Source organism: Excalfactoria chinensis, chromosome 14, assembly GCF_039878825.1.
Source record: "Excalfactoria chinensis isolate bCotChi1 chromosome 14, bCotChi1.hap2, whole genome shotgun sequence".
Lineage (NCBI taxonomy): Eukaryota > Metazoa > Chordata > Aves > Galliformes > Phasianidae > Excalfactoria > Excalfactoria chinensis.
In genome coordinates, this window is record NC_092838.1 from 4,157,523 (window position 1) to 4,173,654 (window position 16,132).

At 53.4% G+C, this 16,132-nt stretch overlaps 3 protein-coding genes across 14 annotated transcripts in view; 1 reads left to right on the forward strand and 2 right to left on the reverse strand.

The window, feature by feature from the left end:
* Positions 1-8,587, forward strand: part of TNRC6A (trinucleotide repeat containing adaptor 6A) — a 60,195-nt gene extending 51,608 nt beyond the window's left edge. For 7 of the 12 annotated variants that reach the window (XM_072349703.1, XM_072349693.1, XM_072349700.1 and 4 more), the window contains 8 exons: positions 1,066-1,200; positions 2,621-2,779; positions 3,196-3,336; positions 3,826-3,933; positions 4,141-4,362; positions 4,926-4,996; positions 5,106-5,245; positions 5,460-8,587. In XM_072349703.1, coding sequence (XP_072205804.1) covers positions 1,066-1,200; positions 2,621-2,779; positions 3,196-3,336; positions 3,826-3,933; positions 4,141-4,362; positions 4,926-4,996; positions 5,106-5,245; positions 5,460-5,835 — 1,352 coding nt within the window. In that variant the 3' untranslated portion in view covers positions 5,836-8,587. The remainder of the gene's footprint in view (positions 1-1,065; positions 1,201-2,620; positions 2,780-3,195; positions 3,337-3,825; positions 3,934-4,140; positions 4,363-4,925; positions 4,997-5,105; positions 5,246-5,459) is intronic. The other 5 variants (XM_072349694.1, XM_072349705.1, XM_072349698.1 and 2 more) reach the window with 1 other exon arrangement.
* On the reverse strand, positions 8,554-13,236 carry LOC140258929 (uncharacterized). Its single transcript, XM_072349706.1, has 11 exons — positions 13,180-13,236; positions 12,200-12,307; positions 10,469-12,088; positions 10,275-10,387; positions 10,140-10,198; positions 9,900-10,057; positions 9,648-9,804; positions 9,384-9,575; positions 9,101-9,304; positions 8,786-8,939; positions 8,554-8,692 (listed from the first exon to the last, which is right to left on the reverse strand). The coding sequence occupies exons 1-11, from the start codon at positions 13,211-13,213 to the stop codon at positions 8,618-8,620; spliced, it is 2,874 nt and encodes a 957-aa protein (XP_072205807.1). The 5' UTR covers positions 13,214-13,236; the 3' UTR covers positions 8,554-8,617.
* A 1,047-nt stretch (positions 13,237-14,283) lies between these two features.
* NDUFAB1 (NADH:ubiquinone oxidoreductase subunit AB1) lies at positions 14,284-16,115 on the reverse strand. Its single transcript, XM_072348965.1, has 4 exons — positions 15,800-16,115; positions 15,638-15,725; positions 15,053-15,164; positions 14,284-14,458 (listed from the first exon to the last, which is right to left on the reverse strand). Exons 1-3 carry the CDS (start codon positions 16,070-16,072, stop codon positions 15,073-15,075), a joined length of 453 nt encoding a protein of 150 aa, XP_072205066.1. The 5' UTR covers positions 16,073-16,115; the 3' UTR covers positions 14,284-14,458; positions 15,053-15,072.
* Positions 16,116-16,132: the final 17 nt, after the last annotated feature.

Genomic DNA, 16,132 nt, shown 5'->3' on the forward strand with positions numbered 1-16,132 from the left:
ACTTTCTTGACAAACTTCATACCAAGTATTTGCATCCTGTCTGTATTAGTTTCTTGTTGTTTCCACTAGATGTGGAATTACTTCATTTGAAATGCCATTTAATATCATTAAGCAGCTGCTTTCTCACCTCAATCATTGCTACATTTCAGTAACCTGCAGTATATATTAATGCTTTGGGATCTCTTTGGTGTAGTACTGTGTAGTCAGAGAAGCAGGTGGAGTCGCACTCAATCCACAGTTAAATGGCTTTAGAGAAGAAATAAGTTGCTGGAATTTCTTCACCCCCCTGTGGAAAAGTAGAACCAAGAGGAGTTTTTGTGTACTTGGAGGATACTCAAAGCTATGGGAGAAGCAGCAGAAGTTGCCAAACTGTGTTCTGGAAAATCTTGTGCTATTTTATTTTCTCCATGTTCTACTGTCAGCATCAGGAGATGCAGCAATGAGAGCAGGAAGCCCCGTGCACGTTCTGGATGACTGAATTGGTCAGAGTTGACCAGACCCATCAGAAGCAGAGATCTGGGGGAGTTGTGTGTGTGGTCTTTCTCTCCAGTTGACTTAATTAAGAATTAAGTATTCTGAATATTAAAGCCTGAATAAGAATGGGGTTGAGGGTCTAACTGCAAGTTCCAGTATGTAACTTTTGCTGAATAGGGATGTTCTGTCACACTCTCCTGCTGGGAAAGAGGTCTGTCTTAGAGTTGAGCGTAGTACTTCAAGGTACAGTCCTTGAGTTCAGCTGTTACACCAATGCTACACTGGGACTAAAATGCCACACTTTTTTAGATGTTTACATTTTAGTTTCTCTTCCACAATGGCTTCTTCCACTGACACTTCTGCATGAAGACATCAGCTGAGAACTTCAGAGTGCTTTGCATTGCTTAGCTTAGCTTCTGTCTGTAGTAAGTGCACTGCATCAAGTGCTACTTAAACTAATGTTTCTCACACAGACTTGGAAGCATGAAAGAACTGTAGTAATATGCTCATAAGTGTTGATTAGAACAGTAATGGTAATTAACAGAATAAAGGCATTCAGTCGGTCTTTCATAAGCTGTGTGTATCTTCTAGGAATGAACTCAAACTTGAATGTAAACATGGATATGAGCAGTATTAAAGAGCCACCACAATCTCGATTGAGGAAATGGACTACAGTAGACAGCATTTCTGTGAACACATCTTTAGAGCAAAACTCCAGCAAACATGGTATGTTAAGTACTTCTTTAAATAGCATCTGACCTACTACCACCTCAGAATTTCAAGTTCTGTGTGTAAGATGCAGGTTTGCTTTATTTATGCTTGTACTTGTAATACTACTGTTGCTGCAGCTGTCAGTATTGTCTGTGCTAAACTTGCTGCTTGTCTTGTACAGCAGCCCACAGCTTTCTTAGAATTTTAACTTACGGAATTGATCTTATGATGAGACTAGTAGGAACGTTGTGCAGGATTCCTTTTTAAGACTTTTCAGCATGCCTGTTGCTACTAGCTTTACCTTAATCTGAGTTGGAAGTCTTCATACACTTATAAAACTGGCTTTAGATTTTTCCAGCTACACCCCAACCCCTGCCCCACTGCAGTGCCATCTCTGGAGGCATTTGAGGCCAGGCTGGATGGGCCCTGGCTAGCTGAGCTGGTGGGTGGTGGCCCTACCCATGGCAGAGGGCTTGGAACCAGATGGTGCCTTCCAACCTAAGCTGTTCTCTGGTTCTGTGATATCTCATTCTGGTGATCAGGGATCCACGTAATTTTTCAACTGTTGCAGTTGCTTGAAATTTCATCCAGTTAAAATTTGATTCTGTAGCACAAAGGTTCTATGTCTAAAGATAGTTAAAAATGTCTCCAGTCTCCTGTTACTGTTCAGATTGTTTGGATATTTTTAGATTTGTCAGCTGCTTTAATGCTGTGAAATAGTTTGCTGCCTGAAGCACGTAGTGGGGGCATCCTGCTGCTGCACTTGCTTGCTCTAAACTTCAGCTCATTATTACCCATCAAGTCAGAAGTGTTGGTGTTGCTTTAATGTTTTTTCAACAGTGTTGCAAATTTGATCTTTTGAGCTCTACTGCACTAAATCAGTGGTGACAGTTACAAATTCCTCCAAAACTGTAGAATACAGCTTTTGTTTTGCTGTGTAACTTCAAAGTTCTGATAGGATTTGCCCATAACTGTGAGTGCTGCTTTTCTTTCTTGCTCCGTTGCCGCTAACTTTTTTCCTTATGGAAATATGAGTAAAACTTGAGAGCTTTCCAATAGTTTCAGACTTAGTAGGTGCTTCTTCAGGAGCATTCTCATCACAGAGAGTATATTTGCTCTATTTGTTATCCAACTGGAGTCTTACATCATGGTTTTAACCTGTTGAACTAATATTTTGGTTAAATTTATAGACATGCTGGTTTAGAGATGATTGCATGGGATTGGATTCTTCAGGTTTTCTGCTGAGCTCCTCAGAGACCTATTTTAGATTATATGCACTTCTATGACTTCCTGTGTCACTCAACACGAAAAGAGAGCAGTATGTTGGCATGTATTTTATGTCTGCTTTACCCGGGCTTGTTTTTATTTTACACGTGTGTGATTTATACCCAGAATTGTCTGTAGAAAATATGACCTTATTTTTTTTTTAACATAGGTGCTATTTCAAGTGGTTTTAGGCTGGAAGAGTCTCCGTTTGTTCCATATGACTTTATGAACAGCAGTACTTCACCAGCCAGTCCTCCTGGATCAATTGGGGATGGCTGGCCCCGTGCCAAATCGCCTAATGGCTCTAGCAGTGTTAACTGGCCACCAGGTATGCAGTGCCACCTCTTACTGCTTGCATGGTTCTTAGTGGTCAGCGTTCTGCCAGATCCCTTGGTTGTTACGTGTGGAGGGTCACAAAAGCAATATACAGTAAGCTATGAAGGATGTGCTTTATTTTACCTGATAGAAATGGAGAGCAGTAGTTTGATGGCACAGAGAAATGTATGTCCTTGCTTGGAAATTTTACCCTGGTGAGATGGGACCAAAAAACTAGAAATTAAGAAAGTGAAGACTAACATAAGTAAATTAAGTACTGAAAAGGTTGTGGATTTTAAATTATATACTTTGCTGTCTTAGCAATACATCTCTACCTCCTGATTTAAATATATATATGTATATATATATATATCAATGGGGGGGAAAAAAAACAACACAAAAACTTCTTTTCTGAATCTCTGTTCCTAGAATTTCGTCCTGGTGAGCCATGGAAAGGTTATCCAAACATCGACCCTGAAACTGACCCTTACGTCACTCCTGGCAGTGTCATAAACAATCTTTCAATTAATACTGTGCGGGAAGTTGACCACCTCAGGGACAGGAACAGTGGTATGTTCGGGGTGTGTGTTTGGCAGTGAGTTGTGCAGTTGTCTGTTTGCAGACAAGTGGTTTGTTTGAAAATCTGTTTGCTAGTTTCTCATCTTGTGTGTCTGTTGTATTGTGGATTTCATGGCTGAAAGCTCATCTTTGGATCAGACACTGTTGCTTGATGCAATGCAGCAGATATTCCAAGAATGCAGTTAAGAGTGAGTGAGTACAACTGATGTGCATTCTGATGTAATCCTCCTGAGCACAGACAGGCAGTGTATTGGGAAGCAGGCAGTCTAGCCACTGCAGTAATGGAATGAGCTTTGCTTGTGGTGAATGTAGGGTGCTTTCTGATGTCAATCATGCTTGCCACCACTTGCCTTTGGTTACGAATGAGGGCTAAGAAGAGTGGAGAAGATCTCTTGTTTGACTCTGCAGATGTGTTCAGTCTGTTAATGTTTTTGCAATGTTGACACGCTGTCCTGTGACAAATCTGTATTTTTATTACAGGGTCATCCTCATCTTTGAACACCACGCTGCCTTCAACTAGTGCCTGGTCATCCATTCGTGCCTCCAACTACAATGTTTCCCTCAGCAGTACAGCACAAAGCACTTCAGGTAACATCGTCTTGTATTGCTCTGAGCAGACATTTTGTGCCTTTTGTGTGCTTCAGTGAAGTACTACGTTGTCAGTAAAAATTAGTCGTGGAGTCTCATCTGAGTTGGTAACTCAGATCTTTATTTTACACTCCTTTAACAGCTTTTATTTGTAGACTGGTGCAAGTGCCGCATAGTATTGATTTCTTGTTGTCTTTTGTCTTCTAGTAGCCAGAAACAGTGATTCCAAATCAACGTGGTCTCCTGGATCAGTCACTAACACCTCTCTGGCTCATGAGCTGTGGAAGGTCCCTTTGCCACCTAAAAGCATCACTGCTCCGTCCCGCCCACCTCCAGGGCTAACAGGCCAGAAACCACCTTTGTCCACTTGGGATAATTCCCTTCGTTTGGGTGGAGGATGGGGAAATTCTGATGCCAGATATACCCCTGGTAAGGATGACTGTGTTTTTTGTTAGTAAGCTACATAATTTATCAGCATCAGCTGGTACCTCGTGCCATTTGTCTTGCCAAAAGCAAAAACAGGTTCGTATCTTCTAAACTGCATTGCTAAAGATCCAGCAGGCAAAATTGGTTTTAGGGCTGCACTGTTGTTTTTAGCTATTGTGTGCAGCAGGAATGTGAATGACAGTAGTGTTATTTCTGCTCGTGTATGAAACGTCTCACCAAGGGCTTGCAGAGTTTGACATCCCTGCAGCTGAGTAGTTGCCTGATAAGCATTGCTTCTAGAGTGGCTCATATAGTAACCAGACAGATCATAGTATGTAGTATGGGGAATCCTTAGCCAGGCTTCACAACTATTCTTAGCTTGCAGTGAGTGGAAATAAATACTCTTAATGTGTGGTTTCTTTTTTTTCCAGTTATGATTATCTGACAACAGTTTTTTCTTATTCATCAGTGCTCCTGTCAGTTGCCACGCAGCTTCTTGTGCGCTTCTCCTAATGCCTTTGTGTTCAGTGTGACAAGGCACTTACTGCTTTATTTTTCTCGTTTAGGTTCAAGCTGGGGTGAGAGCAGCTCAGGGAGAATAACAAATTGGCTTGTTCTAAAAAACCTTACACCTCAGGTAAGGCTGGGGCTGCACAGCTGTGTGCGGGCTGGTGGAGCAGCACGACTCTGCTCCAGTCCAAGCTTTGTGCTGCCTGTTCTCACCTCTGCCTTTGTTTCACCCTTAGATCGATGGCTCAACCCTGCGTACTCTGTGCATGCAGCACGGTCCACTAATAACATTCCACCTTAACCTCCCACATGGTAATGCTTTGGTCCGTTACAGTTCAAAAGAAGAGGTAGTGAAGGCACAAAAATCTCTGCACATGTAAGTTTTGTTTTTCCTTTCCTTAGTCTAAAATTTAAGCGGTTGTAAATGTTTTATTGGGGTTGGAATACTTTTTGTGTGCAGGGATGTGAGGGTTCACAGTGGCAGCTTAGCGTCTGACGGGCTAATGCCAGGGTGTTGGGAGTGCTTGGTTAACAAAGAGGTGAAGGCAAAGAGAACCTCTTTAAAATGTGCTCTTGTCATCCTTCCGCAGGTGTGTTTTAGGGAACACTACTATTCTTGCTGAGTTTGCCAGTGAAGAGGAGATTAGTCGCTTCTTTGCACAAGGCCAGTCTCTGACTCCGTCTCCTGGCTGGCAATCTCTTGGATCCAGCCAGAACCGACTCGGATCCATTGATGGTTCCCATTCGTTCTCAAACCGTAATGATCTAAATCACTGGAATGGTGCTGGGCTGTCGGGAACTAGCAGTGGAGACCTTCATGGCACTTCACTTTGGGGGAGCCCCAACTATTCCACGAGCCTGTGGGGCACCCCGAGCAGCAATGACACCAGGGGAATTAGCAGCCCATCCCCCATCAACACTTTCCTTTCTGTTGACCACCTAGGTGGAGGTGGAGAGTCCATGTAACCTTTTACTTTTTTCAACTAATAAACTGTGACCTCAAAATGTAACGAAGCAGCACTAATTTGGACTTTTCACCTACAGCCAAGGGGGTCACCTGTGGAAACAGTTACTTTCTGCACATTTTCCACTTTGTTTTAGCCCAAAACATATCAGTTTGAATACTTGAATCATGCAGGCCAATATTATAATGTGAAAAAGAAAAAAAAAAAAATAGTATATATTTACACTTCCAGATAGTGCTATCCATATAAAACTGCTTGGAATGAGCTCGTTTGTGTATATTCATCACGTTTATCCTTGGAATTCCTTCTCTTTTTTTTGTTGTTGTTTTTTTTTTTTCCTGTTTTGCTGGTAATGTTGGAATATGAGCTTTGTTGGGTTGTTTTTCTTTTACCTTTGCACTGAATGATGCCCTCTCCGTCCAATCGGCAATACCGGGGAGGCAGCAGTTCACGTGTAAATGTTTACTCAAGGATGTTCTTAACAAACAGTGTGCGCTCTCTACTATGCCTTGATGTATGCCTACCTTATCGTGGTATCGTGGCGTTTCAAGATCAAGTGACGATGCTGACTTAGGATTACGAATGAAAGTATTGCACCAGTTGTTTGTTTGTTTGTTTGGGGGGGGGGAGGGGGGAGGGGGTTTGTTTTTTTCATGTATAAAACTAAAGAATTTAGCTCTGCAGTTTTAAAACATAGAAGAAAAAATAAACTGTGGCCACAGCTGTGACTTTGCAACCCAGCCTGCAAGCCAGGGCGGGTCCTGCACTTTCAATAGGCTTTCAATTTTGTTTTGGGGGTTTTGCCCTTATTGGGGAACCCACCTTGTTTACAGAATCGTTGTGAGGTTTTGTTTTTTGTTTTGGTTTTTCTTTTATTTTGGGGGGTTTTTGTTTTTTGTTTTGGAGAAGAAAAACTAAAAGAAATGTTTACTCTTCCATCCTTATAAAACATTTGTAAAAAGAGAAAAAAAAAGAAAAAAAAAAGAAAAAAAAGAAAAAAAAATGGAGAATGAAAAATAAATAATAATAATAATAAAAAAAAAAGATGCTTTCTATCTCTGGGAATAACCAACAGTGTTTGGCCATGTCCTTTTGTTTTCTAGTCCTGTCTCCTAAATCAAAGAGCATGGCTCTCAGGAAAAACCAGTTTCCCCAGTCAAAAAAAAACTCCTTGTAGTTTCTTATAGGAAAAAAAAAACAAAAAAAAACACAAAAAAAAAAGACAAAAAAAAAAAAAAAGACAAAAAAACTCAACTTCTCGCACTGATGATCCTTATTGCTCTGTAAGACTTTTCTCTCTGCCAAAAAAAACAACAACAACAACAACACGCTTCGAGCTGGAGTTGTGGACGTCCTGCTTTCTGATGCTGTCCTTTTCCCCTTAGTGAGTGCTGGTGGTTTGCTAATGATCCGTAGCTCTACGATCCTTTTTGTAATCCCATCCAGAGTGGCTGTTTTCTGCTCCTGTGACTGTGTTAACGTTGAACTGTCGTACCTTAAAGCCGAACTGAGTTAACTATGCATACTGTAACCAAGCGATTGGGCTTACAGAATCGTTTGTTGTTATACCAAGTTTTAAATGTTCGAAAAGTTCTCTTGCAAATAAGTTGAAACGAGTTCCATCTCTTTGCCACACAAGGTGTTTTGGATGCTTGTTTAGTCGCTGCGTCCCAGACTAAACAAGGGTAAAAAAGAAAAGAACCAGAACCTTTTAACAGTGCAGAAATCGCCATCATTTCATTGCCTTGATTCTAACTGTTTGTGTCCCAAGATGCAAAAGAAGTCAGTGGCTTTTAACTGTTTACAAATAGAATGTGATTGTAAAATGTACAGTTTGGTTGTGTTTGAATTATGAAGTTTCTCCAGATATGAATAAATCATGATGTTTTTGGCTGCTCAGCATATAACTGTCTATTTTTTGTGACTTTATTTGTAGGCTGTTTTCTATACGACGAAGATCTCACACCGTTATAGCTCTGTATCCCCCGTAGGTCCAGTTTTCTTTTAGCATCCTGATTTCTTTGTTTGTTTTTAATGAACAAATCCGTGTTTTTATCCTAGCAAAACTCTCCCTCAGCGCCTGCTGGGAGCTGAGAATCTGAAGTGCAGAAACCTGCAGCTTGCTTTTCCTTTTCTATTTGAGCACCTTTGGAATCAACCCCGTTTGCCCTCCCTCCATAAGCTTCCACTGCCCCCCCCCGCCCCGTTCAGATGCCCCCCCACCATTTGTGCCCAGCAGATGCTCAAAGGACACTTGCAAATAAGGAGAGCATTTTGGAAAATAAACTTTTAATGCTTAAAACGTACTGGTGTTTAAATTTATACCTCATTTACATTAATCGTGACAAACGATGCAGCAGCGCTTACTTTGTATTTCACTTCACAGTGGCTTAGCTTGTTCTGAAATGGCTATAGGGCAGACCATATATGTACATAGTATGATGTGACTTCAACAGTCTGTTAGCCTTTACTTTCAAACTGCCGGATGTAAGTCATTAACTCTGTTGGATGCCAGCATTGTGTGTTATTGGACACTTCTCTGTACCTACTCGCTTATGAACGACGCTGTCCCAGCCCAAGCTGGCTTCCCAAGTCTGCTCTGATCCCGGTGAAACCGTTGCCTGATAATCTTTCAGGACTCTGCATCGAGTGGAACTGACATCACACCCGCGTTGATTGTATTGTCAAAGTGTTTGGACTTCTTTCACTGAGCTTGTTACGTGGAAATAAAATGTGGTTGGTTTTAAAGCTGATGCTTGGTGCCCTGCTTCAGTCTGTAGCGCTCAGGCCGTCCAACTCCGCTCCAGTGTGGACAGCTCCATCCCCTCGCAGAAGGAGCGCGGCCGCCTGCCTGGATGCTGGGGAGAGAAGCGGGTTGAAGGGGGGGGATGGTCTACCCGTATCCCCCACCTTGGATGGGGTGATGTCCCCAGCTTTGGCCTGACGCTCACCGGCTGCTGCCTGGAGAGCTGCTGCAGGAGGGAGAAGGGCGCCCAGGGGTTGGGCTCCACGGGCCAGCTGGACACCGAGATGTCACTGGCTTTGCCTGAGTCGACCATGGGCTCGTTCACGCTGCTGCAGCTCGTGTCCCAGCCGTACTGGAAGCTGGTGGCAAAACACAATGGGAATGAATTCGAATAGAGCTGGAAGGGGGTCAGAATATCAACCTGGCACAGCAACCCCAGGGCCCTCGGGACAGTGATGCGGAGCCCGCGTGGGGCTGAGCTCAGCCCCGCACCTGCCCGTGCCCGCAGCCCCGCACCTACCTGTGCCCGCGGGCGGGCGGCTCCGGACACCGCGCGGTGCTGAGCGGGTCCCGGCGGCAGCAGCAGCCGTCGTCAGGGAGGTGCAGGTGCAGGAGCTCCTCCGAGCGGCTGAAGGCGGGGTTGTCCAGCGAACTGCCCGAGCCCGGCCACGAGCGCGTCCAGTGCGGGACCGCGGCCTCGTCCGGGCGGCAGAAGCGGCGGTAGCTGCGGGCGATGAGCGCTGCGGAGCTCCGGGGCGCCGTCCGTCCCCGGGGGCCGCCCGCCCGACCCCGCCCGCACCCACCTGCTGCGGCCCTGCTCGGCCCGCGCCTCCCGCAGCAGCGCCCGGAACCTGCGGACCACGGCGGCCCCGACGGCGATCCCCAGGAGGACGACGCCGAGCAGAGCGCCCACGGCAGCGCCCAGCAGCCCCGACAGCGTCACTCGCCGCTCGCAGCGCAGCCCCACGAACCAAACGTCGCTGCCCGCGGGACACCTGCGCGGGGACGCGGGGCGCTGAGCGGAGGACACGCGGGGCGCCGGGGACGGAGGGCGGGGAAGCACCCACCGGCAGAGCGGGCCGCGGCCTCGGGGGTGCGCGCACACGCCGTGGTTGCGGCAGTAGTCGAGGTGGCAGAGGGACGTGCACGTGGCGTTCCCGTCCGGTCCCACGACGCAGGCGAAGCCGTCGGGGCAGGAGAACAGCGCCTCGCAGGGGTCCGGCGCTGCGGGGAGAACGGGAGAGAGGACGGCGGAGGGGGCCGTGCCGCTCCGCACCCCCCGAGGGCCGCCGGGCCCCGCGCCTCCCGCCCGCACTCACCGCGGGCCGCGTGCCGCAGGATGCGGGCTGTGCCCACCGCCGCCGCTCCGCCGGAGCGCAGCGCCGCGTCGAGGAGCGCTCCCAGCGCCGCCGCCCGCACGAGCTCGGCCGCGAACAGCGCGTCGTAGCGCAGCACCACCCGACGGGGTCCGCCCTCCCTGCGGGACACGGCACTGCGGCTGCGCCCCGCAACACCCCGCACCGCCGCGGGAACGCCGGGCGCTGCGGGGCCGTCCCTACCTGACGGCCGTCACCTCGAGGCGCACGAAGCCGGGCACCGCCGCCAGCCGGGGCGCCACCTGCGTGGGAGCCACGGGAGCCATGCGGGACCGCCCCCGAGCCATCCTCCTCCCCGCGGGGCGGCCCCACGCTCACCGTCCGGTTGAAGCCGCTCAGCAGCACGTGGCGCTCCCGGGACGTCGGGTCGCGCAGGGCGGGCAGGAAGGTCATGTCCAGAGCCAGCTCGCAGGGCACGCGCAGGAGGGACGCTGCGGGGACGGGAGTTGCTCAGCATCGCCTCCACCCCCCCCCGTACCGGCGGCTCCCGGGAGGGTCACCCCGCGGCCCACCTCGCAGCAGCGGCGGCCGATCCTCCGTGATGAACACCGGGGTGGCCCTGCCTGCTGCCGCTGCGTTTGGTGTCACACATGTGGGGCCGGCCTGGGGCCGCTCTGTGGGGCTGCTTTGTGGCTGGGGCGACTCCGCACCTCCAGGGGGGTCTGTGGGCTGATGGGGGGACCCTTCCAACACAGGGGGCCCCCGCGTCAGCTCCTCCACGGCCCCCTGACATGCAGCAGTGCTGGGCTCCGGCGGGGCTGTCCTCTCATCCCTGAGCAATGTGGGGCTGGTGGCAGTATCTGTGCTGGTGGCTGTGCTGGCAACAGCGGTGGTGATGCTGGTGGTGGTGGTGATGCTGGTGGTAGAGCTAATGGCAAAGCTGAGCAGCGGTGGAGACGATGAGGGCTGGGTCAGGGCTGGCTGCAGTGGGGAGCTGGAGGCCACGGGAAGGGCTGTGCTCGGTGGTGCAGTCACTGCCCGAGGTTCAGCATCACCTGCCCACACCGGGGTTCTTCCTGGGACCTGAGGGCTCACAGCATGTTCACCACCTGGGGATGATGCTGGGGGGGTGTCTGCAGTGGGGCTGAGCCCCAGGGAGGGCTGTGGGCCTGGTGAGGTTGGGGCTTCCCTTGGCAAGGCTGGGATATGCCAGGTTTGGTTCATGGGGTCATGGTTGGGCCCAGGGGGACCCTGAGTGTTGGGCAGCCCCGACACCTCCATGGTCAGGTCTGGGGCTCCCTCAAGGCCAAGGGACATCACCCCTGGGGCAGTGGCTGTGGTGCTGGGGTCAGGAGGCAGATTTGACTCCACGGGCAGTAGGGCCGTGCTGGCCCCAGGGCCCCTGGGATGCCACATCAGTCCTCCACGGCCACCAACCCCTGAGGACAGCAGAGAGGGGTGGGAGGTGGCATGAGGACCCAGCCAGGCCATGGTTGTCCCCTGCAATGGGTGGGACTCTCCTGCTGGCCTTGTCCCTGCCAGCACTTGATGCATCCTTCCCAGTTCCCCAGGGGGGCTCTGCAGACTCTGCATCCCCCCCACAAAAGGCAGCGTCCCACTTGTCCCTGGCACAGGGCTGTCTGTTGTGTGGCCCTGGGGTGTCCCTGCTCTGCCGTCACTGGGAGGGATGGTGGCACTCCTGCCCTGTGGCTTCAGGTACAAGGGACTGATTGAGCCCCCCCAGCTCTGTGTGAACTCTGTCCTCATAGTGCTGGGGGTTCCCCACTGCCCCCCAGTGCTGCTGGACACCGTCACATGGGACAATGAATGCAAGGGAGTCCTCTGTGAGGTTGGGGCACTTTCTGCCTTCTCGTTTCCTATGGGCTCAGTCTGGGGGGCAGCGCCGATGGCTGGAGCTGTGCTCAGCTCCACGGTGACTGCTGTGAGCCCCCAGGCAGGGCTCTCCCCCAGACGTGTGGGAGACGTTCTGTCTCTGCCTGAAGCTGCATCAGTGGTACCAGCAGAGAGTGAAGGCTGCGCCTCGGTGCTCACTCCATCCCGCACCGCAGGGCCCGTCCCGGCCTCCCCAGGGCTGCTGCTGGTGCCGGGGGGCTCAGCAGTCCCGGGTGGGGTCCCAGGGAAAGGGAACAGCTCAGCCTCTGTTTGCAGCCATCCCGCTCCGTGCTGCGGATCTGTGGGTAGAGGCAGGGAATGCTGAGCCCGGCGGGCACCTCCGGCACGGCACCGGCACGCGGGGCCACCCCGAGGGCAAAGGGCCCATCGGCCCCACCGCGGCACAGTACCTGTCCTGCAGCGCTCCCCTGGGTGGGCGCAGGGGACGGCCGTGCCCCGCGTGGAGCCCATCCCACTGCCGAGAGCGGGGCAGAGCCGAGCGCAGCACCCCACGAGCACTGCGGAGTGAACGGGCCGGGAGTCAGCGCCGGGCGGGGGACTCCGCGCATCGCCCCCGGTCAGCGCCGAGCTCAGCCCCGGGCACAGCGCTGCACCGCCCGGCTTACGGCCGTCCCGCACCGCCACCTCGAGCCCCCGAAGGCGCCGCCCTCAAACCCGCACGAGCCCGAGGAGCTGCCAGAAAACAGCCGCACGTTGCGGGCTCGGAGCCGCGGGGCCGCCCCTCCCCGGCGGAGCAGCGCAGCGCTGAGCGCGGGGCGAAGCGTTTTCCGCTTTGTGAGCGCAGCTCCCGCGGGGCAGCGGCGGCCGTGGGGCCGTTTGTGCAGCGGGACTCATTTCCTGCCAAGGGAAAAGCGCGGGCATCGCTCTGCGCTCGGCTGGAACCCGCCGCCTTTGTCTCGGTGCGCGGAACGCAGCCGCTGCCCCGCAGTGTCGCTGCCGGAGCTGCGCGGCCCCGCGGACGCCGCACGGACGGGACGGAGCGCAGCTCCGCGCTGAGAAAGGAACCGCTCGGCCCGGCGCCCCTCCGAGCCCCGCGGTGCTGGCACGGGGACGCGCACGAGGACACCGCCCCAGCGCGGGGTGGGGACGCGCATCCCCCGGGGAAAACGGGGCCGCGGCCGCCGCCCGTCCGTGCGCAGATGGAGCCGGGGGGCGCCGGGCGCCGCGGGGGTCTCGTCCCCTCTCCCGCCGCACGTGGTTGCCCCGGGGCCGCCCCTGCCCCGAGCTGAGCTCCCTGCGGGCTCCGGGCCCGGCCGAGGGAAGCCGATGCCGCGCGGTGACGACCCCCCGGCCACCGCAGCTCCCCGCAGCCCCTCCCGCCCTCCCGCGCTGCGGGGTCTCGGCCCCGTAGGGAGCTCCCTTCGTTCACCTGCGGCGGCGACGAGCCGCGGGACCCGCTCCATGCTGCTGCTGCTGCTGCTGCTGCTGCTGCCGGCGGCGGCTCCGGAGCGCAGGAAGCCCCCGCCCGTTCCCGCTGCCGCGGGGCGGAGGCGCTCGGAGCCGCAGCCCCCGGCCCGGCCCGGCCCAGCGGGGAGCGGCGGAGCTGCGGGGCTGGGGCGGGCCCGGCTGCGGGCGGAACCCGGCCCTGCGGCACCCGAGGGCGTCGAGCGGGGACACGAAGCCGCGATCTGCCCCGGGAGCTGCCCGTCCCCGCCCGCCACATCCCTCGGACGCGGCTCAGTTCCCCCCTGGGGCTGGGAAACACCGTCCCGAGGGTCCCGTCGCCGCCCTCCCGGCACGCAGCTGCAGCTGGACCCGGCCAAGGCTCTCACACACCGACCCCAACACGAGAGCTGTGACCGCACGGGGTACCACCCCAATGAGAGCCGCCACGAGTGCTTCCTCCCGTTTCCATTGCACGGCCCGTTCAGAGATTATTTCACACTTCAAGAGGAAAGAGCTGTTTCTAATGGCCAGAGCCTTTTACTCAATGAAAGCAAAACAGGCACTGGGGAGCAGTGGGAGAGCCTCGGGCTGGGGGGCACACGGCAATCTTCAAAGTGAAATGTGGTTCTACAGAGGAAGCTTTGAGCACCCAAACCACATTAAGGCTCCATGTGGAGCAGCAACAGACAAGGGCTTGTTTTCCACCACCCCATCACCCAGATTGCCAGAGGAAGACACGTTATCAACTGCCCCTTCTTGGCTCACAGCCCAGCAGTGCCTCTTTGACACACAAAAGCATTTCTTGGCTGAGAAGAAAAAACTGCACAGTGTCCATAACTTCTTTCTTTCTTTCTTTTCCATGTCTCAAGTGAGACTGAAAGCAAACCTCCCGTGCTGGGATGAGCTGCACTTACCGACACACTGATGTGGTACTGGAGCTCTTCATGTACTGCCATACAAGGTGCCCTCCAGGCTGTGCAGCTGAAGCTGGCAGCTCACAGCACAACGAGCCCCAGCAGTGTCTCATACCCTAAAAACCAGCCCCGCTGGGCTGCAACTGTGAAACAAAAAAGGCATCGACACTACCATGGTCTTATATATTTATTCCTTTTTTTTCCCTTGTTTCCAAAGGACAACATATTCAGACAGCTTTAAATACAACGTCCAAGTATCCAAGTACAACTTTCTGATGAAAGCAGCAGCAGTGCAGCATGTGCGCTTATACCCACTGACATCAGGGCCATCCTAGTGGTAGACATCTCCTGTTAAGAAAAACATCCACACGTTCAGTCATTCATCAGCTGAAATCTACAGCATTAAGGAACGAAACAGGCTGGTCTGACAGAGACGTGGTAAGTACCAAAGAACACCAGGGGAAGCCACATAATGACACAAGTCTTGCATCCTTCTTTTCCCATCCATTCGTGGCTCAGAAAGAGCTGCAAACAGGCACAGCTCCTTCACTACAACTCAATCCCATGGAAGATCGAGGGAGGGGGGAGGTGAGAAGCGTGCACAAGAGCAGCAAACAGGAATCTGCCTCAACGTGCCGCACGCAGCCCTAAGGCCACCGCTCATTTCCCCTGCAGCCCTCAAGTGCCTCTCAGGCTGCCGCTGGAATAACCCTTTCCTGATCGTTTCCTTTCCTGCCGCCCTCCCAGGCTGTGGCTGTCGAGAAAGCAGCTGCCAGCAGCAGCTCAGAGCTGTGCTGCCACCCACCCCTAGAGAGCGCTGCTCAGCACGCTCTGCTCTGAAGGATGGACTCAAAGTCAGTTCCCCATCCACTAACACACCGATGGATTCCTGCACCGCCTGCAGTGGCACAGAGACCCCAGCAGAGGCACGTTGATACTTACTCTGCTTTAGAGAGCTGCTTTTATTCATAAACATCCTTCTTATCTGCAATGTAATCTACGATCTCTTGTGGACACATTAATTTTTCTGCATCTCCATCAGGAATTTCAAAGCCTGGAAGAAAACACACACAGATTTAGCTCAAAACAACGGGAATGGGAGCAAGGCTGAAGGAAGCAATTACTGCTGGCTCGGGTGATGCCTGCGGTGCAACTGAAGATAAACACACAGAGGCTGCTTCCCCACTGCAGTCAGTCAGCATCTCATGCCTACAAAGAGTCTCAGGCTGTGCTATGCCTGATGTGACTCTGGATAGGAGACAAGGCAGGAGCAGCAGGGGCTGCAGAGCCCCACTGAAGCCATCAGTGCCTAATCAGGGCCCCCACAGGACACAGAAGAGCGTTGTTCTGGGTGAGCGCAGACAAGCAAGAGCCAAAGTCCCTCGTGTTCGGTTTGCTGTTAGCAGCCATAAAACAAACGGAGCCAACCCGGGATGTGGAGCATTGAACCGGCTCAGAAGCACAACCCGGAGCACAGCGGCTCCCCTGTCTGCCCCGCGCGGACACAACTAACGCTCCGTGCGTTACCGAACTCGTCCTCCATGGCCATGATGATCTCCACTTGGTCCAGGCTGTCCAGCCCCAGGTCCTTCATGAAATGCGCCTCCGCCGTCAGCTGTGGGGGCATCAAGGCTGTCAGCGCCCGCTCCCGCTCCCGGCCCCGCCCCCCCCCGGCCCGGCCCCGCTCGCCTTCTCGGGGTCGATCTTGTCGTACAGCTTCAGGACGTAGAGGACGCGCTCCTTGATGTCGGCCAGCGTCAGCGGCGGCAGCTCCGAGTAGCGGCGGCACGGCGCGGGGCCGGCCCACGCTACCGGCGGCGCTGTGGGGAGCGATACGGGCTGCGGGGCCCGCGGGCGGCCGGGGCGGAGCGTGCCGAGAGCGGCGCGGGGCAGCGGGACGGCGGCGGGGACGGAGCGGGGCAGCAGGCGGCGGACACAGGCCGAGAGGACACGGGCCGCCATGGTGACCTGATCCCAGCAGCCCCCGCGCCGCGCCCGGAAGCACGTGTGTTCGGCTGCGGA

Bases quoted from the DNA above. Each gene is read 5' to 3' on its own strand.
- NDUFAB1 (XM_072348965.1), bottom strand. From the start codon at position 16,072: ATGGCGGCCCGTGTCCTCTCGGCCTGTGTCCGCCGCCTGCTGCCCCGC. The intron at 15,726-15,799 runs GCGAGCGGGGCC...ATGCCCCCACAG, and splicing joins ACAAGATCGACCCCGAGAAG to CTGACGGCGGAGGCGCATTT. The intron at 15,165-15,637 runs GTAACGCACGGA...GTTTTCTTCCAG, and splicing joins GGCCATGGAGGACGAGTTCG to GCTTTGAAATTCCTGATGGA.
- LOC140258929 (XM_072349706.1), bottom strand. From the start codon at position 13,213: ATGGAGCGGGTCCCGCGGCTCGTCGCCGCCGCAG. The intron at 12,308-13,179 runs GTGAACGAAGGG...TTCACTCCGCAG, and splicing joins GCGGCTCGTCGCCGCCGCAG to TGCTCGTGGGGTGCTGCGCT. The intron at 8,693-8,785 runs GTGAGCGTCAGG...TTCTCTCCCCAG, and splicing joins AGCTCTCCAGGCAGCAGCCG to CATCCAGGCAGGCGGCCGCG.